The sequence below is a fragment of the Cherax quadricarinatus genome, chromosome 5, assembly GCF_038502225.1.
Source record: "Cherax quadricarinatus isolate ZL_2023a chromosome 5, ASM3850222v1, whole genome shotgun sequence".
In the NCBI taxonomy this organism is placed as follows: domain Eukaryota; kingdom Metazoa; phylum Arthropoda; class Malacostraca; order Decapoda; family Parastacidae; genus Cherax; species Cherax quadricarinatus.
Window position 1 is genome coordinate 13,432,108 of NC_091296.1, and position 27,203 is coordinate 13,459,310.

At 38.7% G+C, this 27,203-nt stretch overlaps 1 protein-coding gene across 1 annotated transcript in view; it reads right to left on the reverse strand.

Moving 5' to 3' along the window:
* Nucleotides 1-27,203, reverse strand: part of LOC128684683 (Na(+)/H(+) exchanger beta) — a 270,795-nt gene that overhangs the window by 55,531 nt on the left and 188,061 nt on the right. Inside the window, exons 17-20 of the mRNA XM_070100239.1 lie at nucleotides 26,626-26,726; nucleotides 21,606-21,749; nucleotides 16,421-16,483; nucleotides 9,531-9,681 (exon numbers count right to left, since the gene is read on the reverse strand). Of these exons, the coding sequence (XP_069956340.1) occupies nucleotides 9,531-9,681; nucleotides 16,421-16,483; nucleotides 21,606-21,749; nucleotides 26,626-26,726 (459 nt within the window). The remainder of the gene's footprint in view (nucleotides 1-9,530; nucleotides 9,682-16,420; nucleotides 16,484-21,605; nucleotides 21,750-26,625; nucleotides 26,727-27,203) is intronic.

The window sequence follows — 27,203 nt, forward strand, 5'->3', positions numbered from 1 at the left end:
CAAAAAGCATGTTGCTGGCCAAAATCACATTTTGTCTGAATGTAATCCTTACCATACATATTAAATGATGATTCATACAGTACATGAATAATAAAATTATTTTTTAAATTATGCATACAGGCTATTTAGAAAGGCTTGCTAAATACAATCATTGCTGATTTTATAGGTAATATTTAAATTCTTGAGAGAACTCACAGTGCTCAATCTCCAAAATATAATCAATGTAAAGATGTTTTCTTGTGATTTATGAAAAAAAAACTGTCAGATACGGGAGAGCACTTCACTTAACAGCATTTCGCTAATGTAATGGTTTTCGATTATGCCCGTTCTTCACTTATTCAGACTTCCTCCAATAAATATATTCACCACTCACCATAAGCTAAAGATGATAATATTTTAAGGTAAGGAATGTGTGTACTGTATATGCATTTTATAGGCCTAGCTCTATTGTTCACTTAATATATGATAGTGTAAATATGTTATCAGGCTTTTATATGCATCTGAAAGTAAAAAAAAAAAAAAAGAAAAAAAAAAAAAAAGAAAGGCTGTCTGTCTCACTTTATAGCAATTTTTGCTTTACAGCAGTAACCCAGAACCTAAGCTGCTGTATAAGTGGAGCCTTCCTGTATATACAACACATTACCCTTCCCTTAGGTACTACAAATTAAGTTGGTCTTACTTTATACAGCTCAAAACTCTGATGAAGTCTCGTAATAAAATACTGTTAGTTTTTTCATGGATTTTTTCAAAACTTCAAAAAGTTTCAAATTAAACACTACTATATAAAGCAAGGGAAAAAAAATCTTTTACCATTTCCCCAACACATTCCAATACTCCTGAAATTTGCCCAAAGGATGATCCATTTCAACTTCAGAAGTTCAGCAAGCATCTATGTGTTTGATCTTCATATCAGTGGCCGAGCATATGACTCAACCAAAGTATGGCATGCAACCAAAAATGGCTGGATTAGATCCTAAGCTGGGCAAACCCTATGGTAAGTCTCCTTACACACACTGCCCTTGTTCACCTAGCAGTGTGTTGCAACCTGGAGAAAGTGACAAAGGGTGGGTTGGTAGAGGAGGGGGTGGGCTGGTAGAGGGGGTGGGTTGGTAGAAGAGGGGGTTGGTTGACAGGGAGGAGAGTAGGGTAGTATACATTGCATCATGTGGAAATATATCTGACTTCAACTTGGAGGTATAGCTGGACTTTGAAATGGCGTTAACTATAGCAAAATGACAGTGTTCCCTATAGGCTCACAGTTCAATATATGTCCTAAACTAAGAATTAATGTAAAACCTCTCTATTAATGGAAAAAATTTCTCTCTCCAAACTTTTTCCCACATCACTTACATGTTACAGTTTACCTGTCTTGTGTACCAGTGACACTTGATGTAAGGAATTAGACCTGACTTCTTTCTTGGATCAAACCTGAATACCTCTCATACCCCCCAGGTGCTGTGTGACCCCTACTGGTTTAGCACTTCCCCTAAATGTAATAATTTTTTTTAATGCACTGGCCATCTCTCACTGAGGGAGGGTGACCTAAAAAAAAAATTTCTTTTTACATTTAGTAATTTATGCAGAAGGGGTTACTAGCCCCTTGCTCCGGGCATCTTAGTCACCTCTTACAACACGCATGGCTTATGGAGGAAGAATTCTTCTCCACTTCCCTATGGAGTTAATCATAATAATAATAATAAATCTGTTAAATTTTTCTTACAAGTCAGATGATTTCTGTCGCATTTCCCCATCACTGTAAATCTCCTGTTGCATATCTAATTTACAAAACAGTGGAACCTTGACTTATGAGTGTCCCAACGTATGAGTTTTTTGAAATACGAGCCATCGATCGGTTGATTTTTTGCTCTGAGTTACGAGCCAACATTTGAGTTACGAACCAGCTCCCCCCCACTTCCCCATCAACCCAAAACCTGGACACCTCTCATGCTTTAATTCCATGGAAATCATCCTCTTCTTCTCAGCACTGTCCTTTACACTTACCTTCTCAGGACCCATGGTTAAAAAAGTGAAATTTGGCCAAATGGCTGTCAAAAATGTAAGCAAAGCAGGAGAGAACTGCTCCTACAGCAAGGTAAATAGTGCACTGAGTTGGCTTTGCTCTGAAGCTCTCATTGTTATAATAATGTATTATTATTATTAATTTAGAGAACTGAAGCTCTATCTTTATTGTAATAATTATTATAATTATTATTGATAATAATTTAGGGAACTGAAGCCCCTCACCAACGTCAAGGTTCCTTGACGCTGGTGAGGAGCTCTTGATCTAGGGAATTGGATATGTGCTCTAGTTCCCTAAATTAATAATAATAATAAATTATGGGGAATCAAATACAAAATGGGAATTGACACAGTTACTTTTTGCTGATGATACTGTGCTTATGGGAGATTCTAAAGAAAAGTTGCAAAGGTTAGTGGATGAGTTTGGGAGTGTGTGTAAAGGTAGAAAGTTGAAAGTGAACAAAGAAAAGAATAAGGTGATGAGGGTATCAAATGATTTAGATAAAGAAAACTTGGATATCAAATTGGAGAGGAGTAGTATGGAAGAAGTGAATGTTTTCAGATATTTGGGAGTTGACGTGTCAGCGGATGGATGTATGAAGGATGAGGTTAACCACTGATGAATTGATGAAGGAAAAAAGGCAGGCGGTGCACTGCAGTATATGTGGAGACAAAAAACGTTATCTATGGAGGCAAAGAAGGGAATGTGTTAAAGTATAGTGGTATCAACACTCTTATATGGGTGTGAACCTTGGGTTGTAAATGCTGCAGCGACGAGGCGGCTGGAGGCGGTGGAGATGTCCTGTCTACGGCAATGCATGGTGTAAATATTGTGCAGAGAATTCGGAGTGTGGAAATTAGGAGAGGGTGTGGAGTTAATAAAAGTATTAGTCAGAGGGCTGAAGAGGGGTTGTTGAGGTGGTTTGGTCATTTAGAGAGAATGGATCAAAGTAGAATGACATGGAGAGCATATAAATCTGTAGGGGAAGGAATGCAGGGTAGGAGTTGTCCTCGAAAAGGTTGGAGGAAGGGGGTAAAAGAGGTTTCGTTGTCGAGGGGCTTGGACTTCAAGCAAGCATGCGTGAGCGTGTTAGATAGGAGTGAATGGAGACGAATGGTATCTGGGACCTGACGAGCTGTTGGAGTGTGAGCAGGGTAACATTTAGTGAAGGGATTCAGGGAAACCGGTTATTTTTATATAGCTGGACTTGAGTATTGGAAATGGGAAGTACAATGCCTGCACTTTAACCCTTTCAGCGTTGGTGCCGTACTAGTACAGCTTGTGTGCCAGGGTTGGTGCCATACTGGTACGCATAAATTCTAGCTCCTACAAATCTAGCAAGAGAAAGCTGGTAGGCCTACATATGAAAGAATGGGTCAATGTAGTCAGTGTGCACAGTATAAAAAAATCCTGCAGCACACAGTGCGTGAGAAAAATAAAAAACTCCGACCGTGTTTTTGGTTTAATAAAACAGCGATTTTGCAGTGTATTTTCGTATGGTATTTATGGTTGTATTCTAGTTTTCCTGGTTTCATTTTATAAAATGGAAGACATATCATAGAAATTGAAATGATTTTGATTGGTTTCACAATGAAAAGTACCCTGATATTGAGCTCAAAGTAGCAGAAATGTTCGATTTTTGCCAAAGTTCAAAAGTAAACAAATCATGCCATGCATCCAATACATGTCAACTGGCAAGTCTGGTGTGCTGATATTATTTATACCATTTCTACACTAATGCAGTAGTCTGCATAACAGTAAATCTTCTATTTTTTTGTGAAAATAAAAATTCAAAGTGGAAAGCAAAAGAAATGTAAGAGGGGCCTGGGGACGTGATTAATGAACAGAGAAAATGTTATTTTAGTGCCAGGAATTTCTGTCTTGTTTATTCTGTACCCTATTTGGAAACTGGCATCTTTTGAAATTTGTGTGAAATTGGAAAAATTGCCAATTTCTGACCACTTTATTGGATAGTTGAAATTGATAAATGGATGATTTCTTGTACTCATTCGATAGAAAAAGTGGAGTTCTAGTGAAACAGTTACGATTTTTGTCGACTGGTACATTGGAATTGATTGAAAATAGGGCTCAAAGTGGGCGAAATCGCTGATGCGTAAACATCGTTGAGACTGCTAACTTCGCAAGAGCATAATTCCACAAGTTTTCAATCAAATTTCATACTTCTGGTGTCATTATGATCGGAAAAAGATTCTGTATCATTTCATAAGATTTTTTTTTTTTTTTCGAAAAATTTTCAACCCTGAGAACAAGTTTAGGAGAGTGCCTCTCTACCCTGAAAGTGTTAAAGGAGGGGTTTGGGATATTGGCAGTTTGGAGGGATATGTTGTGTATCTTTATATGTATATACTTCTAAACTGTTGCGTTTTGGGCACCTCTGCAAAAACAGCGATAATGTATGAGGTGAAAGTTTTGAATGATGATTAAAGTATTTTCTTTTTTGAGGATTTTCTTTCTTTTTGGGTCACCCTGCCTCAGTGGGAGATGGCCAACTTAAAAAAAAAAAAAAGATAATAATAACAAGAAAAATAAGTAATAATTATTATAATAGCTATAGAGGTTCAGTTTCCTAAATTATCAATAATAATAATAATAATAATAATAATAATAATTACAATTACGTATGTATTATGTACATAATACGTACATACATAATAATTATGAATGCTGCCGCTAGTCAGTGCAGCTGATTTCAAAGCATCTGCTGAGCAGTACATGTTTACATCGCTGTGGGAGCAGTTCTCTCATGCTTTGCTTACATTTTTGAGTGTTATTTGGCCAAATTTCACTTTTCTAACCATTGGTCCTAAGAAAATAAGTGCAAAGGACAGTACTGAGATGAAAAAGAATGATTTCCATGGAATTAAAGCATGAAATCATAGATAAACATAAGCAAGGTGCACGAGTTGTTCATTTAGCCAGACAATACCAGCGACATACGTCTACTAAATGCACGATACTAAAGCAGCAGGAGTCGATAAAGGCTATAGCACCAGCCAAGGGCGTTACAATAATGTCTAAGCTGCGGACCTCTGTCCATGAAAAGATGGAGAAGCTGCTGCTGACGTGGTTGAGAGAGAAGCAGTTCGCAGGAGATACCATGACTGAGGGTATCATCTGAGAGAAGGCATGAGGCAGTGAAAAGTAAGAACAAGTGAAAGAAGTGAAAAGTTATTAAACAAAACAAATTGTATCAGTTATGTTCAGTGATTAAACAAAAATTGTATCAGTTATGTACAGTGTTTTAACAAAAACTGTATAAAGTGATAAAACAAATTGTACGAGTTAAGTTCAGCAATGAAACAAAACAATGTTGTTGTTGGAGGTTTACAGGGCCACTAACCTCAACCCTCAACCTCCCCCACCCTTAACCTCCCCCACCCTTAACTTCCCCCACACTCAACCTCTGCCACCATCTATGCTCCAAGTGTTTAAGTACATATACACTTTATATAAACAGTTTATTATTTCTTTACATTCTGTAGTGTATCATGATTTATTATTTGTTTATATACAATATTTTCAGTGTTTTCCTTAGAAAACTAGTGATCTACTGCAGTTGGCCTCAAAAATACTCCATTTTCTCTTGCAATAAGAGCATGAGAAGATACTACATAGTCAAAGTTGGACAGAAAATGGTGGACACTTCCGCTGCTGCCTCTGCCACCATATTATGGCCTATTTCATTCATTCTAGAGTACATATCATGTTTCTGTGTTAATTATATTGTTTAATATATATTAGATGAATTGTGATAGATAAATAAGCCATACAATTGATAACAGCGTCATATTAAAGTATTTTTTTTCGTCTCTTCAGAGTGCAGGAACGAATTAATGGCTTTTCAATTAATTTAAATGAGCAAAATTAATTTGATATACAAGTAAATTGAATTACAAGCTAGCTCCTGGAACAGATTAAACTCTTAAGTTAAGGTTCCACTGTATTTACTTTTGCATTCAAAACACTACATTACCTTTCACATCTTTAATGTCCATTAGAAAAATAAGGGAGGGGAGGGGAAGGAGGGGTGAACACTTTGATACCCATGAGGAGGAGGAGGAGGAGGAGGAGGAGGAGGAGGAAAGAGCATCTTGATACCACTGAAGGGCTTTTAATCCAAGTAATCTGAGCTACCTTCCCCTTCCTTGGATCAAACCTTATCCTCCATTCCTCCTATTCATGTGTTGTATGAGCCATATGGGCTTAGCACTTACCCTTAAATGTAATACAGGAGGGCCCCGTGTACAGGCACCCTCTTTCCGGTGCTTCAGGTTTTCACTGGCTTTCAAGTGAGCCAGTGTTCATTACATTTGGCACTTTTACAGCAGTTCTCACATAACAGTTGCATAAGGGAAGGGCAACAGGCTCTGTATTTTAAGGCAAGTATTTTATGTACTGTATATTTTACTTTTTTTTTTTTTATGCCTAGCTGTATTGAGAATTTAATATTTGATAGCCTAAACCTTAAGAGCCATACAAATAGGGTTCTCCTGTAACTGGAAAGCCTTAACATATATGCTAAATATGGGAAAAATTACCTGCATTATTATTATTATACTCGCATGGAAATTATTTTTCCCAACTCTGCCTCTACAACTGGAAGAAAACAACATAAACCTTGAAAATAAATCTATACTGCACTGCAGTTAAATCCTATTTTTTTTAATAAAACATAAATTAGATCTAAACAATCTCCAATATAACTGCCTGTATTACTCTGATTAATAAAGTTACAATTTTCTTATTTATGCTGGGAATGAGATATTAACCTGGTGTTTCTGTTTGTGCTCCAACACTTGGCTTGCCATAACTATTGCTTTTAACTTGCAATGAAAAAAAAAAAAAAGCTAAAATACTTTAACCTCATACTTCACAATACCTTCATAACCAAGGTCATAATGCCACATGGATATATAACTCACACTTAAGAGAGGAAATGCTAGATGGGGTTCGGATCAATCCCAGATCATCACAACTAACCGGCTGTGACATCAGAATGGTCCAGGATTGATCAAAAATTTTTGCCTGAAGTTTCCTCATAACCAACAATTATGAAATTTTGTTGAAGATATGCTTTACATGAAGTGAAAAAATAAAAATAATAATAGCTTGATATAGTGGAACTCCGGTTTTCGTACAGTCCGAATATCGTACAATTCGGATCTAGAATTTTTTTTTTTTTTTTTTTTTTGGGGGGGGGGGGGGGGGCAAAGTTTTGGTCCAGATGTCGTACCTCCATCTGGAAATCTTATGTAGCAGATGAGCCTGCCACCCGAGATGCCACCACTCTCACACGTACGTGTCTCAGTCTGGCTCTGTCACTGGTTGAGTGAGCATTCATCCAAAACATTTCACAATTTTTGTGCTTGTTTATTGATTGCGACTGCGAAATAAGCCACCATGGGCCCAAAGAAAGTTCCTAATGCCAGCCCTTTGGTAAAGTAGGTGAGAAACATGATAGAATTCAAGAGAGATTGTAGAAAAATACAAAAGTGGTGTACGTTCAGCCGAGCTTGCCAGGATGTATGGGAAGTCGAAATCAACAATCTGTTCCATCCTGGCAAAGAAAGTAGAAATCAAGGAAGCTAAAGTTGCGAAAGGGGTAAATATGCTAATGAAACAGAGATCACGAACAATCTGGAACAGCAACAGACCACAGGTGAGGAAATTGCTTCAGAGAAGGAGGAAGAGAGAGGGGAGAAGGTGCCTTCTTCAGTGATTAAGGACGTGTGTGTAAAGTGGAATGAGTTGCAAACTCTTGTTGAAAAATATCACCCTGACAAAGCTGATACAAGCCGTATCTGCAACATGTTCAGTGACAATACCTTGTCTCATTCTAGGCAAATCTTAGAGAGATGCTAGAAACAGAGCTCTCTACACATATTTTTAGTGTGACAGGGGTCCACTGCCAGTAAAAGACAAAGAAGGGAAGTAACCCCACAGAGGGCTTTGATACCTGAAGTCCTTATGGATGGGGATTCCCCTTCCAAACAATAACCTCAACTCCCTCTCCCCTCCTCACCTTCTTCAATACGCCAACGAGAGTCTTCAATAAAGGTATGTAATGTTAAATTATTAAAATTAGTCATTTATATTTATTTCTCCTTGTTTTTTGTATGTAAAACTATAGTTAAGCTTTAAAAAATGTATTTTTTTGTTAATATTTTTGTGTGTCTGGGCCGACTGAATTGTATTTACATTATTTCTTATGGGAAATATTACTTCGGTTTTTTGTATGTTTCGGATTTAGACCGACCTTCTGGAACGGATTTAGTACGAAATCCGGGGTTCCACTGTACTTAAATTACTTACAATGAAATGGCCCTCAATATATTTTTTTTAAATATCAAGAAACCGCTGCTAGCAACAGAACAAAGTACCATATCAACACAGGTGTCCCTGGGTCTGTAAGTGTCACATATAACACAAGACACTGGAGATATTAAAAAAAAAATAATCTGAGTCCAAACTTCCATTTGTACAGAACAAACAGTATTAAACATATATTAAGTGAAAATTCTTAAAACTCAATACAATACATAAAAAGAATTGCTACCATATGATAATCTTTGACAGTGTCACTATAGGAGTAATATGATTTGGTGCTCATAACAAGCAAGTAACTCATGGCAAGAGAAATATTCATAAAACTTCGAATTACCTTAAATACAGTGCTGAAAGACTGAAAAAAATATAGGAGAAGAAAAAAATAATTGTTTCCATAAATGCATGGAGCTGCATTAAGTTTCACTACAAATACTTCACAGTAGTAGTAATGTAGTAGTAGCAGTAATGTAGTAGTAGTAGTAGTAGTAATAGTAGTAATAGTAGTAGTAGTAATAGTAGTTGTAGTAGTAGTTGTAGTAGTAATAGTAGTAGTAATAGTTGTAGTAATAGTAGTAGTAGTAGTAGTAATAGTAGTAATAGTAGTAGTACAGTGGACCCCCGCTTAACGATCACCTCCAAATGCGACCAATTATGTAAGTGTATTTATGTAAGTGCGTTTGTACGTGTATGTTTGGGGGTCTGAAATGGACTAATCTACTTCACAACATTCCTTATGGGAAAAAATTCGGTCAGTACTGGCACCTGAACATACTACTGGAATGAAAAAAGTTCGTTAACCGGGGGTCCACTGTACTAGTACTAGTAGTAGTGGTAGTAGTAGTAGTAGTAGTAGCAGCAGTAAATCCAAGAGGTACACAAGTCATTATAACCTTAACTATACTTTGATTACAAAAATAACATTAAGATTAAGAAATGTTTAGTGAACTATAGCACAAAGCAGTGAACAATATGAAAGGCTTCACTTTCTAGACAATCTTGGAAGGAGAGTCCTTCGGCACTACTGAAGGGCTCTTCAGTTAAGGAACTGAAGCTATCTTCCCCTTCCTCGGATCAAACCCAAATGCCACCCATTCCACAAGATGCTATAAGACCCTTACGGGTTCGGCACTGCCTCAAACATAATAATAGAGAGAAGTCATACCTTGTTGTAAGGGTTGCTCCTGAAAGCCTTGCGGAGGGTCTGAGCATCGTGTGAGGACTGGTGAGACAAGGAGAGCTGTGAACCTTCTGAAGCTACCCTAGACTGTCTCACGTGCAGTACTGATCCACGTTTCTTCCTTAGTTGCACACTCCTATGTAAATTACTTCATTAGTTTAACAAAATGTTGCATCGAGAAATTATTAAAGCTCAATAAATATTTCTAGCACAAGTTAAAAACTGATCATCATGCACGCGCACACACGTGGCTCCTGGAGTTTAACCTCACCAAATGCAAGTCATGAAGATTGGGGAAGGTCAAAGAAGGTTGCAGACAGAGTACAGGCTAAGGGGCCAAAGACTGCAAACCTCACTCAAGGAAAAGGATCTTGGAGTGAGTATAATACCAAGCACATCTCCTGAGGTGCACATCAACCAAATAATTGCTGCAGCATATGGATGCCTGGCAAACCTAAGACTAGCATTTCGACACCTTAGCAAGGAATCGTTCAAGACTCTGTACACCATGTACGTCAGGCCCATACTGGAATATGCAGCACCAATGCAAAACCCACACCTGGTCAAGCATGTCAAGAAATTTGAAAGAGTGCAAAGGTTTGCAACAAGACTAGTCTCAGAGCAAAGGGGTATGTCCTACGAGGAGAGGGGTAAGGAAAATGGACCTGATGACACTGGACGACAGGGGAGAGGGGGGGGGGGGTCATGATAACATACAAATAACTGAGAGGAATTGACAAGGTGGATAGGGACAGAATGTTTAAGAGATGGGAAACATCAGCAAGGGGTCACAACAGGAAGTTGAAAACTAAGATGAGTCACAGGGATGTTAGAAAGTATTTTTTTAGCTACAGAGCTGTCAGGAAATGGAACAATCTGGAGTGATGTAGGATCCATACATAGCTTTAATAAGAGATACGATAAAACTTAAGGAGCAAGGAGAGAGTGGACCTAGTAGTGACTATCGAAGAGGCGGGACCAGGAGTTGTTAATTGACCCCTGCAACCACAAATAGGCGAGTACACACACACACACACACACACAGACCATATAGGCGAGTACAGCCAGACTGTAGAAGGTGGAATTTTGAGAGGCTAAGAGACTTCCTGAATGTAGTGAACTGGAAGGTAAATCAGTGGACTAGATGATTGAATATCTGGCTGGAAAATGCAAAGAAGCTGAGAAGACCTTCATACAAAAAAGAAGATACAGAAACAACAAAGAGAGAGAGCCTTTGGCTCAACCGGAGATGCAGGGAATCAAAAAACGAAAATGTACGAATGGAAAAAGCAAAGAAAACAACTGATGAGAACAGAGAAGCAAGCAGACAGAGGAGAGTAGCTGAGAGACACTTCGAGAATGACATAGCAGCAAAGGTCAAGTCTGCACTGAAATTATTTCACAGCAACACAAGAAGAAAGACAGCAGTAAAGGACCAGGTAATTTGATGGAGGAAAGTAGGAGGAGAGCTTATAAACAAGGAAGTCTGCGAGGTGCTGATAAAACAATCTGAAGAGGTCTTCTAAGTGGAAACTGGAGCAATACCAGAGAGACTAAGGAACAGGGGACCACTAATAAGTACTGGATGCTATCCACACAAACTTCTGATGGACCTGGATACATTAACCCTTTGAGAGTCGAGACCCTCGATCCTGAACTCCCACTCAGGTTTGAAAAAAAAATACTTTCTCATGAAATGATAGAGAATCTTTTCCCGATGGTAATGACACCAAAAGTTTGAAATTTGAAGGAAAACTTACGTAATTATGCCTTTGTGAAGTTAGCGGCCTCGACGATATTTATGCATCAGCAATTTCCCCCACTTTGAACCCTATTTTCGGCCAATTCCACTATTTCAGTTGAGTAAAATCATAGCTATTTCGCTAAAACTCCATTTGTTCTATTGACCGAGTACAAGAATCTGCCCATTTACCAATTTCAACTACCCAATAAAGTGGTCAGAAATTGGCAATTTGGCCAATTTCACACAAATTTCAAAATCTGGAGTTTACCTGGAGAGAGTTCTGAGGGTCAACGCCCCCACGGCCCAGTCTGTGACCAGGCCTCCTGGTGGATCAGAGCCTGATCAACCAGGCTGTTACTGCTGGCTGCACGCAATCCAATGTACAAGCCCCAGCCCGGCTGGTCAGGTACCGACTTTAGGCGTTTGTCCAGTGCCTGCTTGAAGACTGCCAGGGGTCTATTGGTAATCCCCCTTATGTATGCTGGGAGGCAGTTGAACAGTCTCGGGCCCCTTACACTTACTGTATTGTCTCTTAACGTGCTAGTGACACCCCTGCTTTTCATTGGGGGGATGGTGCATCGTCTTCAGAGTCTTTTGCTTTCATTGCGAGTGATTTTCGTGTGCAAGTTTGGTACTAGTCCCTCTAGGATTTTCCAGGTGTATATAATCATGTATCTCTCCCGCCTGCATTCCAGGGAGTACAGGTTCAGGAAATCCAAGCACTCCCAGTAATTGAGGTGTTTTATCTCCGTTATGCGCGCCGTGAAGGTTCTCTGTACATTTTCTAGGTCGGCAATTTCACCTGCCTTGAAAGGTGCTGTTAGTGTGCAGCAATATTCCAGCCTAGATAGAACAAGCGACCTGAAGAGTGTCATCATGGGCTTGGCATCCCTAGTTTTGAAGGTTCTCATTATCCATCCTGTCATTTTTCTAGCAGATGCGATTGATACAATGTTATGGTCCTTGAAGGAGAGATCCTCTGACATGATCACTCCCAGGTCTTTGACGTTGGTTTTTCGCTCTATTTTGTGGAAGGAATTTGTTTTGTACTCTGATGAAGTTTTAATTTCCTCATGTTTACCATATCGGAGTAATTGAAATTTCCCATCATTGAACTTCATATTGTTTTCTGCAGCCCACTGAAAGATTTGGTTGATGTCCGCCTGGAGCCTTGCAGTGTCTGCAATGGAAGACACTGTCATGTAGATTCGGATGTCATCTGCAAAGGAAGACACGGTGCTGTGGTTGACATCCTTGTCTATGTCAGATATGAGGATGAGAAACAAGATGGGAGCGAGTACTGTGCCTTGCGGAACAGAGCTTTTCACCGTAGCCACCTCAGACTTTACTCTGTTGACTACTACTCCTTGTGTTCTGTTTGTGAGGAAATTATAGATCCATCTACCAACTTTTCCTGTTATTCCTTTAGCACACATTTTGTGCGCTATTACACCATGGTCACACTCGTCGAAGGCTTTTGCAAAGTCTGTATATATTACATCTGCATTCTTTTTGACTTCTAGTGCATCTAGGACCTTGTCGAAGTGATCCAGTAGCTGAGACAGACAGGAGCGACCTGCTCTAAACCCATGTTGCCCTGGGTTGTGTAATTGATGGGTGGCGATCTTATTTCTTAGGACCCTTTCAAATATTTTTATGATATGGGATGTTAGTGCTATCGGTCTGTAGTTCTTTGCTATTGCTTTACTGCCCCCTTTATGGAGTGGGGCTATGTCTGTTGTTTTTAGTAACTGTGGGACGACCCCCGTGTCCATGCTCCCTCTCCATAGGATGGTAAAAGCTCATGATAGGGGCTTCTTGCAGTTCTTGATGAACACGGAGTTCCACGAGTCTGGCCCTCGGGCAGAGTGCATGGGCATGTCATTTGTCGCCTGTTCGAAGTCATTTGGTGTCAGGATAATATCAGATAGGCTTGTGTTAACCAAATTCTGTGGATCTCTCATAAAAAATTCATTTTGATCTTTAACTCTCAGTCTGGTTAGTGGCTTGCTAAAAACTGAGTCATATTGGGACTTGAGTAGCTCACTCATTTCCTTGCTGTCATCTGTGTAGGACCCATCTTGTTTAAGTAGGGGCCCAATACTGGATGTTGTTCTCGACTTTGATTTGGCATAAGAAAAGAAATACTTTGGGTTTCTTTCGATTTCATTTATGGCTTTTAGTTCTTCACGCGATTCCTGACTCCTATAAGATTCCTTTAGCTTAAGTTCGATGTTTGCTATTTCTCTAACCAGCAACTCCCTACGCATTTCAGATATACGAATTGGCCTCTGTTAGCCGCTTTATTCTTTTCAGTCGCCTGAAAAGGGAGCGACTGTCTCTTTCTATTTTACATCTACTCCTCCTTTTTCTTAAAGGAATAAGCCTTGAGCATACATCGAGTGCCACCAAGTTAATCTGTTCTAGACATAAGTTGGGGTCTGTGTTGCTTAGTATATCTTCCCAGTTTATATCATTTAGGACTTGATTTACTTGGTCCCACTTTATGTTCTTGTTATTTAAGTTGAATTTGGTGAAGGCTCCCTCGTGACTAATCTCATTTTGTCGGTCTGGGGCTCCACACACACACTTGTCTGAACCTCAATTATGTTGTGATCTGAGTATATTGTTTTTGATATGGTGACGTTTCGTATCGGATGATCATTGTTAGTGAAGATGAGGTCTAGTGTATTCTCCAGTCTAGTAGGCTCTATTATTTGCTGGTTTAAGTTGAATTTTGTGCAGAGATTTAGAAGCTCATGTGTGTGAGAGTTCTCATCAGAGCTGCCTCCTGGTGTTATCACTGCAACAACATTATTTGCTATATTCCTCCATTTTAGGTGTCCTAAGTTGAAATCCCCCAGGAGCAAGATGTTTGGGGCAGGAGCTGGAAGATTTTCCAGACAGTGGTCAATTTGACAGCTGTTCCTGGAATTGCTGGGACGTTGCATCTGGAGGCTTGTAGACTACCACAATGACTAGGTTTTGGTTCTCGATCTTTACTGCTAAAACTTCCACTACATCATTTGAGGCATTAAGCAGTTCTGTGCAAACAAGTGACTCTGCGATGTACAGGCCAACCCACCCCTTTTGCCTGTTCACTCTGTCACATCTGTATAGGTTGTAACCTGGGATCCATATTTCGTTGTCCAAGTGATCCTTTATGTGGGTCTCTGTGAAAGCCGCAAATATTGTATTTGCCTCTGCAAGCAGTCCACGGATGAAAGTTATTTTGTTGTTCGTTGCTGGCTTTAGACCCTGTATATTTGCAAAGAAGAATGTCATCAGCCTGGTGGTATTGGTGGTACTGGGGAGGTCCAGAATAAACATGACAGACATTCCTGGCACTAAAATAACATTTTCTCTGTTCATTACTCATGTCTCCAGGCCCCTCTTATATTGCTCTTGCTTACCATTTTGAATTTTATTCTCACAAAAAATAGATTTTCTGTCATGCAGACTCTGCATTATTGTAAAAATTATATAAATAATATCAGTGCACTTGTGAAAGAATATTAGACTCACCAGTTGACATGTATTGAACATGTGGTGTGATTTGTTTACTCTTGAACATCGGCAAAAATTGAACATTTCCACTACTTTGAGCTCAATTTCAAGGTACTTTTCATTGTGAAACCAATAAAAGTCATCTCTGTTTCTGTAATATATCTTCCATACTATCAAATGAGACCAAGAAAACGAGAATACAACCATAAATACCATACAAAAATACATTGCAAAGTCGCTGTTTTAAATCAAACACACGGTCAGTTTCTTTTTTTCTCATTAAGCACTGTGTGCTGCAGGATTTTTTTATACTGCTCACACTGACCATGCAGACCCATTCTTTTATATGTAGGCCTACCAGCTTTCTTCCACCAGATTTGAAGGCACTAGAATTTTGGCGTATAAGTACGTGACTGATCCTCAAAGGGTTAAAGGTGATGGGAGCTGATATCATGTCTACAATGAGTCACTTTAGGCCATTTATACAGCACATATATGATTCATCAAGGAGAATGCAGCACCAACATGGAACCCAACTGAAAAACCATGTTAAGAAACTAGAGAAGGTGCAGAGGTTTGCAGTCAGACTAGTTCCAGAGCCAAGGAACAACAGCTACAAAAAGCTAATGGTTTAGAATCTAGTGCACAGAGGAACCAGAGGAGACATAATAAGTATACAAAATACACAAGAGAAATTGATAGGTTAGATTGGTGTAGACTGACTGAGAGGGACACAGGTACTTGAGGGCATAAACGAAGGTTAAAGATTCAGATGAGCCATGAGGGTGTCAGGAGGTATTTCTTCAGTCTCAAGATGGTTGGGAATTGGAATGACTTCCATAAAGAAGTAGCAGAGAGACTCCATACACAGTTTTACAAGAAGACAACAGGACCCACAAGGTTAAGACGACACGAGTTTAGCGACTGGCACATTGAGTCAGGGCCAGGAGCTAAGCTTGACCTGCAACCATTTATAGTACAGATGTATGAAACAAGGTTTGCTCCTGAACTAAGGGAAACGAGCTATGAGGAGCAGCTAATGGAATTAGACTTAATGACATTGGAGGACAGAAGAACTGGGGAGAAGGCAGGGACATGATAACTTACAAAATATTCAGGCTATTTGAAATGTGAGAAATGGAACCCTAGGGACACTGCTGAATGTTAAAATCACAGATGAACCACAGTGGTATCAGAAAGTACTTTTTCAGCCTCAGAATACTCAGGAAGTGGAATGATTTTAGTAAAGGAGTGGTGGAGGCAGGTTCCACACACAGTTTTAAGAGCAGGTATAATAGGGCCCATAGGGATAAGAGGGAGTGAATCTGAAGAGTAGCAAGAGAAGCAGCAGTGCCAGGCTCTGACAACTGACCCCTACAATCAAAAACAGGTGAGTACACACAGTCACATGCACACACACATTAAAAGAACACGCTATATATATACAGCACATCCCTTCAAGGAATAAGCCTTATTACTAGTGGAAGGCTACTGATCTAAGAAACAGAGGCTACCCTCATCTTCCTTGGATCAAATCTAATTACCTACCTCCTATTCCCTCAGGTGCTGTATGACTAATGAATTTAGCAGTTCCCCACAAAAATAATATAGATACAGTACATACCCATCATTAATAAGTCCAGGAAGGTTGTGTGCATCGCCATGATCTCCGCTCTCAAGACGTAACCTAATTAGTATAATGAAAGAATGTATCTTAGTGTCTTTTCAGAAATTGAATACAACTATGAAAGTACAGGAAGGCCCCACTTTACAGCGCTTCGCTTTACAGCAGTTTTCAACTGTACCCTTTCTCCATTTATTTAGACTTCTTACAATAAATATATTCACCACTCACTATAAGCTAAGGATGAAAATATGTATTTTTAAGTAAATAATGTGTATACTGTATATGCATTTTTAGACCTAGGTCTATTACTCATGTGATAAATGATAGTGTAATGTTATCAGGATTTTATTTGCATTTGAAAGTGAAAAAAGGCTATGTTTCACTCTACAGCAGCAGCCCAGAGACTAACCTGCTGTATAAGTGGGGCCCACCTGTATATATATGCAGAGTCAAGGGAAGGAGGGGTAAGGGTTTCCTAGGTGGAGATGAAGAGAAGGAGGGGGTAAAGGGTTTGAGTGCTAGGGGGTTGAACCTCCAACAGGCTTCTGTGAACATGTTAGATAAGAGTGGAGGCAAGTGGTTTTTGTCACCTAATGTATTGTTAGTGTGCTCACACTCCAACAGCACGTCTACTATATAGAAAACCGCTTGTTGTGCAGAGCATTTCTGGTCACAAAACCACTTGCCTCCACAAGCTTCTATCTAATGTGCTCACAGAAACCTGTTGGATGTTAAACTCTCTAGCATCCAAAACTTCCTCTATCCCCATCCTCCAACCTTTCCTGGGACCATCTCTACCCTTTCCTCCTTTCCTTCACCCAATTTATATACCTTGATTAACCTATTTTTTCCATCCTTGCCTTGGCAATCCCTCCTCAGCCCTCTGAATACTTTTGGTAACCCCACATCTAATCTCCATCTCAATAGTAAAAATATACCCATTAAACTTGAAACAATGTTCCTTCTGGGAAATTACTTCAAGACTGTGATGTGTGAAGAGAACTAATTTTTAGCATGGGGGCCCCCTCAAAGTGAGGGGTGCCTTGATGCTTGTGAAGGTCTCTTGATCTCAGGAATTTCAAATACCCTTCCCTGTCCTGGATCATATTTAGTTTCCTCCGTAATGGACTTTAGTCCTGGAGGTGGCAAGGGCAGTGCTTCTGGTCTGACGATTCCCTTTTAATGGCTGCTGGAACACGAGCTGTGAGTTAACAGTTAATTGCCTGCCTGAAGAGTATACGTAGTGGTGGTGGTAATAGTGTTCCACTCTAAGCGTCTTCTCACTAATTCCTTGGTTATGTAGAAAGTGCTCCTGGGAACATGAGGTTGGCTTGGGGTTGAAACTGCTGAAAATTTCCCTAGAACTGTGTGAAAGTGTTGATGGTAACAGACCAGGAAGTGTAGTTTCATTCTACACCAAGGACATCATCATACAGGTCCAATGAAGTTTTCAGCAGTCTGGGCCCCTATCCAACCTCATGTTCCCATGGACACTTTCTATACAACCAAGAAATTGGCAAGTAGACTTTGAGACATGAACAATATTTTCAGCACTCTTTTTGAAGATTAAACCATACATTCACAACTGTTTCAAAAGCCATTGCAAAGACACAGTCAGACCAGAGGCCATTAATACCAGCTTTAATCTTTGCCACAGACTCCATCATATACAGTAAGAATAACTAAAAAATCACTTGCATAAACAGATCATACAAAAAATGAGAATGATTATAACCAAACTAGTATTTCGTAGGATTACCCTTCCACACGATGCACTCAAGTCTCCTAGGTACTGATAAAGCTAATTTATGGAGGATGGAAAAATGGAAAAATCAAAACTCTCCCTCATCTGAGTAATGGCATCCAAGATTTTGGGGTAAGAAGACACATCCATGTCATAAAGTTTACGCTAAATAAGTTTCCAGGTGTTCTCTATTGGATTTAAGTCCAGCGAGTCTCCATTTCAGCGATTAAAGTATGCAACAATCACAATAATTTAACCACTTCTTTAAGTCTGACAGTATGGCAAGGAGGACCATCTTCCAAACAAAAGTTGCCCTGGCACCTCTTGAATATGTCATTCAAATAGTCTGCTAAAGGCATACTTATGGGCATACATATTGATGATGCCTAGTGTAGATAAAGCAATGAGGGAGTTTTTTAGCTTGCTAAATCCCTCTTGCTCAGCACACTCTTCAACATGACCTTTACATTTGTTCATATGATAAAGTCACCTGCATCTCTCCTGTGATCCTCACTCCACCTGTATTTTCCCACTTTTCCCATGTATTCTCTACAAACTTGAGAAAGCTTTGTCACCAAGCAGAATGTCGTCCTAATAATAACGTAATGTCTTTGCTATGCCTCTACCATAACCAGTAAAGATGTGTGTGTGTAAGCACATGAAAGCACTCAGGAGTTTTTCCTATTTTTCAGTGGTATTTTTATAACACCTGTAATTATAATACATGCATTTCTATAGTCAACATTGTCATCTTTAGTGCTTTATTATGATCACAAGAATTAATGATACACTATGTTGTTATTTTTTAAAAAGTAAAGCAGCAGTATCTTTCTTCCTCACTATTAGTCTTCCCATCTCAGCTTCACCTACACCGCTGCGTCCTCACCTCCTGAAGACTACATAGCTTGTCATGCAAATCATTGTATGACAAGCTTCAATTACAGTATAAAATCAGAGATGCGACACTGGATAAAAAGATTACAGAATACAGAAAGCTCTCTTACAACATGCCATCATTTCACATGATAATTTCAGTGCGATGCTTTTCAAAAAGTTCTATTACAAAATCTAACTATGGGAAAACCTGATATTATACTTTGTAAAGCATGAAAAAAATAAGCTACCCCATGAAATATTGGTATGAGATGCCACAACAATAAGCTGCATGCAAAATTTGGGTGTTACATGCCTTGATGCCATCTCTCACTTACCACCCATGCCTCAGTTGCATTCTGGATATAACTTGTGCCTCATTTCATATTTATTATGCAATTTTGAATATTTTCATCACTAACTGTCCTCTGATATTAACCATGGCACATAAGAGGACTAATATACACACTAAAAGTGCTAAGAACAACAAGCATGAATTTCTGACATTAATGAAGAAAATGAAAGTGCTAGATATGCTGAGTGTCAGAGGTAGTGCTAGAGTGATGGATACTGTTGTAAGTTTTGTGTGCAGTCAATGACTCAACTAGTTATACAATTAGAAATGATGAAGGGAAAGAAACGAGCTTGTGCGGTTTAGTAAAGATAGTTACCTGTGCAAAAGAATATCAAAATGGTCACAACAGCTAAGAAGGAAAAGTCACTGAATGTATGGACTGAAGAGAAAAAATCAAAGGACAGAGCCTAGTTTAGTGCTCAGGTAATAAGGCACAAATCCAAATCATACTATAAAACTACGACTGAGGAAGGAGAGCCTTCACAACTGTATGTTTAGTATTAGATGGTTTGCAAGTTCCATTGTCTTTATAACACACAGTTTTCTGGTGAGCTCTACGCTCTACAAAGGACTGCAGAGTAAAACATACCAGAGATGCATTACAGAATACTTGAGCACTAATACGACCATCAACTACCAATAACTCTGCATCCACATTAACACAACAACAGTGGCAAACAAACTCAGCCCAGTAGGCTAACATGAACCCTCTCTTCACACTTGAAATTAAAGAACTACATACTACCAGATTATAAGGTAGCTATACTGCATTTTTGTACCTAGTATGATAGTAAGAAAATTTTGAGTTATCTGGAATGTAACCCTAATTTTTCCATTTGTTCTTCACTTCATATAACACTATTCTTCTTTGCCTACATGCCAATTTTCAGTAATCTATCACCAACATTACAACGAGGGGTTATTGTATTTTTCTTAAGAAAACTACAATTGCTTTCCCCAAAATTAAGGAATGTTCACCAAGTCAGTTTTACAATGTGAAGTGGATGTGTTCACCTGGTTGAAGAATGAGAACAAATCAACAGTTAGCCATACAGTCCTCTCTTAATTCTCTTATGTCCTCTTTCCTGACTTCCTCATTTGCTCACTATTTTTGTATGCACCACCATCTTAGAACACAAGCACTAATCTGTTATCCTGTAAATATCCCTTTATGAACTTTGAAGACTCACCACTTACCACTGTTTTTGTATTAGTGTGTTCATCCTGGGACACAAGTACCCACCTGACAAGTGTTGCTAAGGTGGGTATATATTGTTTAACCAGTTTGTGCCCTAATTTATCCTCAGTTGCTTTTTAAATGAATATGTTAACTGATTATAGGTAGTAGGTTGGTAGACAGCAACCACCGAGGGAGGTACTACCGTCCGGCCAAGTGAGTGTAAAACGAAAGCCTGTAATTGTTTTACATGATGGTAGGATTGCTGGTGTCTTTTTTCTGTCTCATAAACATGCACAATTTCAGGTATGTCTTGCTACTTCTACTTACACTTAAGTCCCACTACACACATGTACAAGCATATATACAAACACACACCTCTCTGGGTTTTCTTCTATTTTCTTACTAGTTCTTGTTCATTTCCTCTTATATCCATGGAGAAGTGGAACAGAATTCTTCCTCCGTAAGCCATGCGTGTCATAAGAGGCGACTTAAATGTCAGGAGCAAGGGGCTAGTAACCTCTTTTCCTGTGTATATTACTAAATGTAAAAGGAGAAACTTTCATTTCACCTTTTGGGCCACCCCACCTCGGCGGGATACAGCAGGTTTGTTGAAAGAAGATGTTAACTGATCTCCCTGTGTATAGGAGAAAGTTACTACATAATGTACAAGCCAGATGTTTTGCTTGAATTAAAATAATGACTGTATGCCAGTGTTAATAATGAATACACAATGATTTATAAGTCTGTATTCTTTCAACAAACTGGCTGTATCCCACCGAGGCGGGGTGGCTCAAAAGGAAAAATGAAAGTTTCTCCTTTTACATTTAGTAATAGATACAGGAGAAGGGATTGCTAGCCCCTTTGCTCCTGGCATTTTAGTCGCCTCTTACGACACGCATGGCTTATGGAGGAAGAATTATGTTCCACTTCCCCAAGGAGCAGTTCTATACTTCTACATCAAATACAACAGTAACAGCCTACACCACACATATATACTATGTATATGAAAACTATGCATCACATAACTGACCTTGGATTGATCAGAATCTCATCGGAGTGTGATTCTGAGAAGGATGAGACACGTGTTCTCTGCCCTTTTTTAATGGAGGGGCAGAGAGGTTTGACCTTGTCCTCAATCATGGCTACTGGCCCATAGAGATGAGCATAATGCTCTCTGGAAAAAATGTAAATAGCATTTATAATGACAAATCATCAACTATAGGTAATAGGAAACATAACTGAACATTTTTGCTTTTAACATATTAACCCCTTGAGGGTCCATGCCATAGATCTACGGCTTTACGTTGAGGGTCCAAACTGTAGATCTACGTCATGAGCTCAGCTCACTCTGATAAGCTGTGAGCGGTAAATTTTGGCCTTGATATGAGAGAATACATCTATGTGGTATGTGTGCATCACATAAAACAAATCCTGCAGCACATACTGCATAATGAGAGATAAAAAAAGACCATAATTTTCGATTAAAACAGCGACTTTGCAGTGTTTTTTCTTATGTTTTTCACAGTTGTATTTGCGATTTCTTGGTCTCATTTGATAGGATTGAAGACATATTACAGAAATAGGGATGATTTTGATTGGTTTTAGTACTAGAAATGGCTTGAAACTGAGCTCAAATTAGCGGAAATGTTAAATTTTTGCCGATGTTCAAGAGTAAACAAATGACCTCACATGTCTAATACATGCCAGCTGGTGGGTCTAATATATGTTCACAAATGTGCTGATATTATTTATACAATTATTACAATATTGCATAAGAGTAAATCTTCTATTTTTTGGTTTGAATAAATTCATTATATGAATAAAAAATCAAAATGGAATTCATTAGTAAAGCCTGAAAACGTAACTAATGAACAGAGGAAATGTTAGTTTAGTGCCAAGAATGCCTCCATTGCTTATTCTGGACCCTATTTTGAAATTGGAGTATTTTGAACTTTGCATTAAATTGGTCAAATTACCAATTTCTGATCACTTTATATTGTAGATGAAACAGTTGACTTGACAAATCCTTGTGCTCAATCGATAGAATGGAAGTAATACTAGTGAAATAGCTAAGAATTTGGTCGACTGGAATAATGTAATTGGCCTAAAATGGGAGTCAAAGTCCGCAAAATTGCCGATGCGTAAATATCGCACACATCAAAATTCGCGAGAGGATAATTTCGTCAATTTTCCATCAAATTTCGTACTTTTTGTTTTATTACCTTCAGAAAAAGATTCTCTACCATTTCATAAGAAAAAATAACAATTATTTTTTTAAAATTCTTGGACACTGGTGCACACTTTGAAATTTGGCCTCTGAACCCTGAAAGGGTTAATCTTTTTTGCAACTAAATCATAAATAATTTTTTTGTAAGAATAATTTAAGTTTTTTCTCAAGTTGATACTCTGAAAATGCTATCCTGAAAGCAACAGTCGAATGAATGATGATGAATGTGCTTCCTTCTTTAGGTCGCCCTGTCTTGCCAAGAGACAACTGTTAAGGCTTAAAAAAAAAAAAAAGTGAAAATGAATGTGGAACAATGTTAAACTTCACATTTTTTTAAGTTTTGCCCTTATATCATACACAGTTCACTCCTATGGGCTTAGCACTCAAATGAGTAATAATCCCACACACATCTAGACTGTCATAACTGAGTGTCTCTGCAAAGACTGATAATGTGTAAATGAAGGTGAAAGTGTTGAATGAAGGTGAAGTGTTTCTTTCTCGTTTTGGGTCACCCGCCTCGGTGGGAGAGAGCCAATGTGTTGAAAAAAAATACATGGTTCATAAAAGGTGAGGAATGAAAATAATCCTAAGTACATTACAGGATAAAAAGAAAAAGAGAACAACAAAATAATGCCCTTCAAGGTTTTGCCTTGATGCTGAAGAAGAGCTCTTAACCCTTAAACTGTCTAAACATAGATCTACGCTAGTACCACTGGCGCTCCAAACGTAGATCAACGTTTTATTTTTCCTGTCTCCAAATTTGACACAGTTGGCCTGAGATGCCTAGTCAGTACAGAATGGGTCTTAACACTCGGTGTGTGCAGTATTAAAAAAATCTGGGACCACTTAGTGCCTTGTGGGAGCACTAGTTCAATTGAGCGCCAGCTAGAGCACATAGCATGGCAAACACCAGGGTTTCACTGACATCATGTTGTATTAACACTCCACTTTTAAGAGTAAAGTGATGTTGACCCCGAGTTTAGTGGCTGTAAGATGGATGTAGCCACAAGTGGTCGAGGAAACATCAAAAACCTTGAAAATAACCCATGTGCAACATCCTTCCATTTTTGATACCATAGCATCAGCACCTTTGTAGATTGGTATAACCCTTGCTGTCTTGAGTATGAGAAAGTGGTAAGAGCAAGAAGTGCCATTTAGGGTACATAGTACTGTATCTTAGAGAGGATACCTACTGTTTTGGAGATTTTTTGGAAATTTGCTGTATGTGGGTCTGAAATTTAAGGCAGCTGTCAATATGCAGCCCTAGAATTTTTCCGTCAGTGTGTCTTGAAATGGGGGAACCATTTATCAATGTGTTTAGCTGAATATTTGCAGCTCTGTTTCCAAGCAGTATGAAGTAGGTTTTGTCAATACAGTACTGAGAGTAACTTTGTTGGCCGTCATCCAAGTGGATAATTTTAGCAGCTCATCGTTTACAGTGTTTCTAAGTATAGCTTGGTTTTGGTGAGAGAAGATATAGGTAATGTCATCTACAAAAAAGAACAGGTTTAAGTAGTTTGGAGGCATTAGGGATGTCACTGATGTAAATGAGAAATAGTGGTCCATGGACATTGCCCTGGGGTACTCCAACTAGAACAGGTTGTGTGGTGGAGGCAACTCAATTTGTGTATACATACTGGTGTCTATTGCTAAGATACGATTTAAGGTAATCGAGTGAGTGTCCTCTGACCCCGTAATGTTCAAGTTTCAGGTGTAAGAGATCGTGGTCAACTGTATCAAATGCTTTCCGTAAGTCTATGAAGAAGCTCAAGTGGAATTTCCTTTTTTTCCTAGCGCCATATACAGAAGCTCGAGCATATGTATAATTGCATCATTTGTGTTTTTGCTTGGCCTAAATTCAAACTGGCAGGGGTTAAGTATGTTGTGAGATACAAAGTAGGAGTAAACTTGCTTGTGTATTATTTTTTCAAAGATTTTAGATAGAAGGGGTAGCTCTGATATAGGGCTCTAGTTATTTAAATCAGTAGGATCACCTCCTTTGTGGATTGGTGTAACTCTTGCTGTCTTGAGTAGGGATGGGAAGGTTGAAGATTCAATGGACTTGTTAAAAAGTGTTGCAATAATGGGTGACAACAAATGAGAAGCTTTTTTATACATAAATGGTGGTAAGCTATTTAGGTCTCCTGCCTTGTTCTTTAGTGTTTTGATGAGTGAGATTTCAGTAGGGTTTGTTGGGGTTAGGAACAGAGTGTATTGGGTAGTTGCCAGTAAGGTAGTTGTTTGGTTGTGTGTTTGAGTTTGAGATTTTGCTTGCTAGTGTTGTTCCTACAGTGGAGAAAAAGACATTTAGTTTGTTGGCAGTATCTGTTGGCGGGATGAGAGGCTCACTCTAGATTTAGTTAGGTTAATCACTACAGTGCTTGTAGATATAAAGCATAATAAGCATTTTCACTTGATCAGGAATCAGACATGACAACTGCATCATGTCTAAAACCTGTTGATTTACAAGCCGCTCTCTGAGACAGGGAGACAACCCGACGGAAAGACAGACACACACACGCAGACAAAAAGACAGACACACAGGCAGACAGACAGATAAGCAGAGCTAGACAGATATACATGTTTGTGTGTAACAGTGAAAACAAATAAAGCCAGGGTTCCCTGGAGCAGTGCACTTTCAGTGTCACTCCACTGCTGCAATGTCAGCAGTTTAGTAACACTCGTCTTAATACCATGTTTCAAAGAGTTTCATATATACTCCAGCATTTCTAAAACATTGCTGAGACCTATAAATACTTTGTATATAGTATATACTTCTAGACAATAGTAAATGTGCAAGGTTCACCTGTCGGTGTGTTTGTGACTGAGTACTATTTCAGTACCTAATACTATTAGTGTCAGAACAAAGATTGGCTATGAAATCACAAGAACTACTATAAACTGTAATTATCAGAACAAAAATTATATAAATTAAAATAAAAATGAGAAAAAAAGTATATTGGCAACACTTTCGCAAGTGGCAGACTCTATAATGCCGTCAGGTGAGCATCCAGTGCCAACTTTGAGGGCTTATATCTCAATAAGTACTGATCCTAATTTTTTTTTATCTTATAATGTGTAGAATAATGCCCTCTTCATTTAAAAAAAAAAATTTTTTTTACAAAACATTCAGAAAACTAGGCGAGTGAACATAGATCTACGTTTGGACAGTTTAATCTTAAACTGTCCAAACGTAGATCTACAGTCACTCACGTAGTGCTCCGAACATAGATCTGTTTTTTTTACAAGAGAAAGCATGTAAAACTGAACGTAGATCTACATTCAGAGCGCTATTCGAGTAAACGTAGATCTACGTTTGGACAGTTTAAGGGTTAATCCAGAGAATTAGAGCTAACTTCTCTTTCCTTATCTTTTTTTTTTTCAAAACACTGGCTGTCTCCCACTGAGGCGGGTGACCCAAAGAAGAAACACTTTCACCATCATTCACACTATCACTGTCTTGCCCGAGGCATGCAGATATGACAGTTTAGATGTTCCTCAAAATAGCAAATACCCCAAACCCCTCCTTTAGAGTGCAGGCACTGTACTTCCCACCTCCAGGACTCAAGTCCAGCTAATTGGTTTCCCTTGTATATCAAAACTAAATGCCTCCCCATTCCTATAAACTGTGTGAGATCTACAGGTTTAGTGCATCCCCATAAATGCAATGATAACATGGAATGTGTAAATCCCTTGTGCAATAATTGATTGTTAGATATAACTCTTGATAAATTTTAGACAATGAACAAAAATGATGGAAGAAAATTATGGCCCCAATATAGCAAATGTATAACCCAAATTATGATTACAGAATCATACTCACGAAATGGCAATTTTTTCAAAAAGCCTTTGTAGTTTTGTTTCACACGAAGGCCGGAGAAACCACTTTTTGAGGTACTTATCATTGTAGTGTATCATCAGCTCCTGAAAGGAAGTATACCAGTGTGTACTTTATACACCTAGCAACATGAAATTTTTATATTTAAGACTGTTTATTTGATTTAATTAGCTAGCTAACATCTCTTATTAATACAGGTACAACATCGATTTTCTGGACCCATTGGTTCCAAAGCCTTTGTGGATTACCGAGTTTTCCGCCTTTAGAGAGTGCAGTATTCCTTGGTCTTGGGGTTGGATAAGTGACGTACAGTGGGGTTGTAAATGCACTGCCGCGGGAATTTCAAGTTCCTGCTCGTAAATTTATATGGATTATAAGAGTTTCCAAACCATCAGTGTCCGGAAAATCGATGCTGTACCTGTACTGCATAAAAAAAAAATGGTTTTCTAAAAAAGTTCTTCTACATTTTGATACACTTTCTTCAAATGTTCATAGCATCTCCCTAATTTAAAGTATTTACAAGAAAGAGAATGCATTAGTTAACAGAGTTTTATGACCAATTT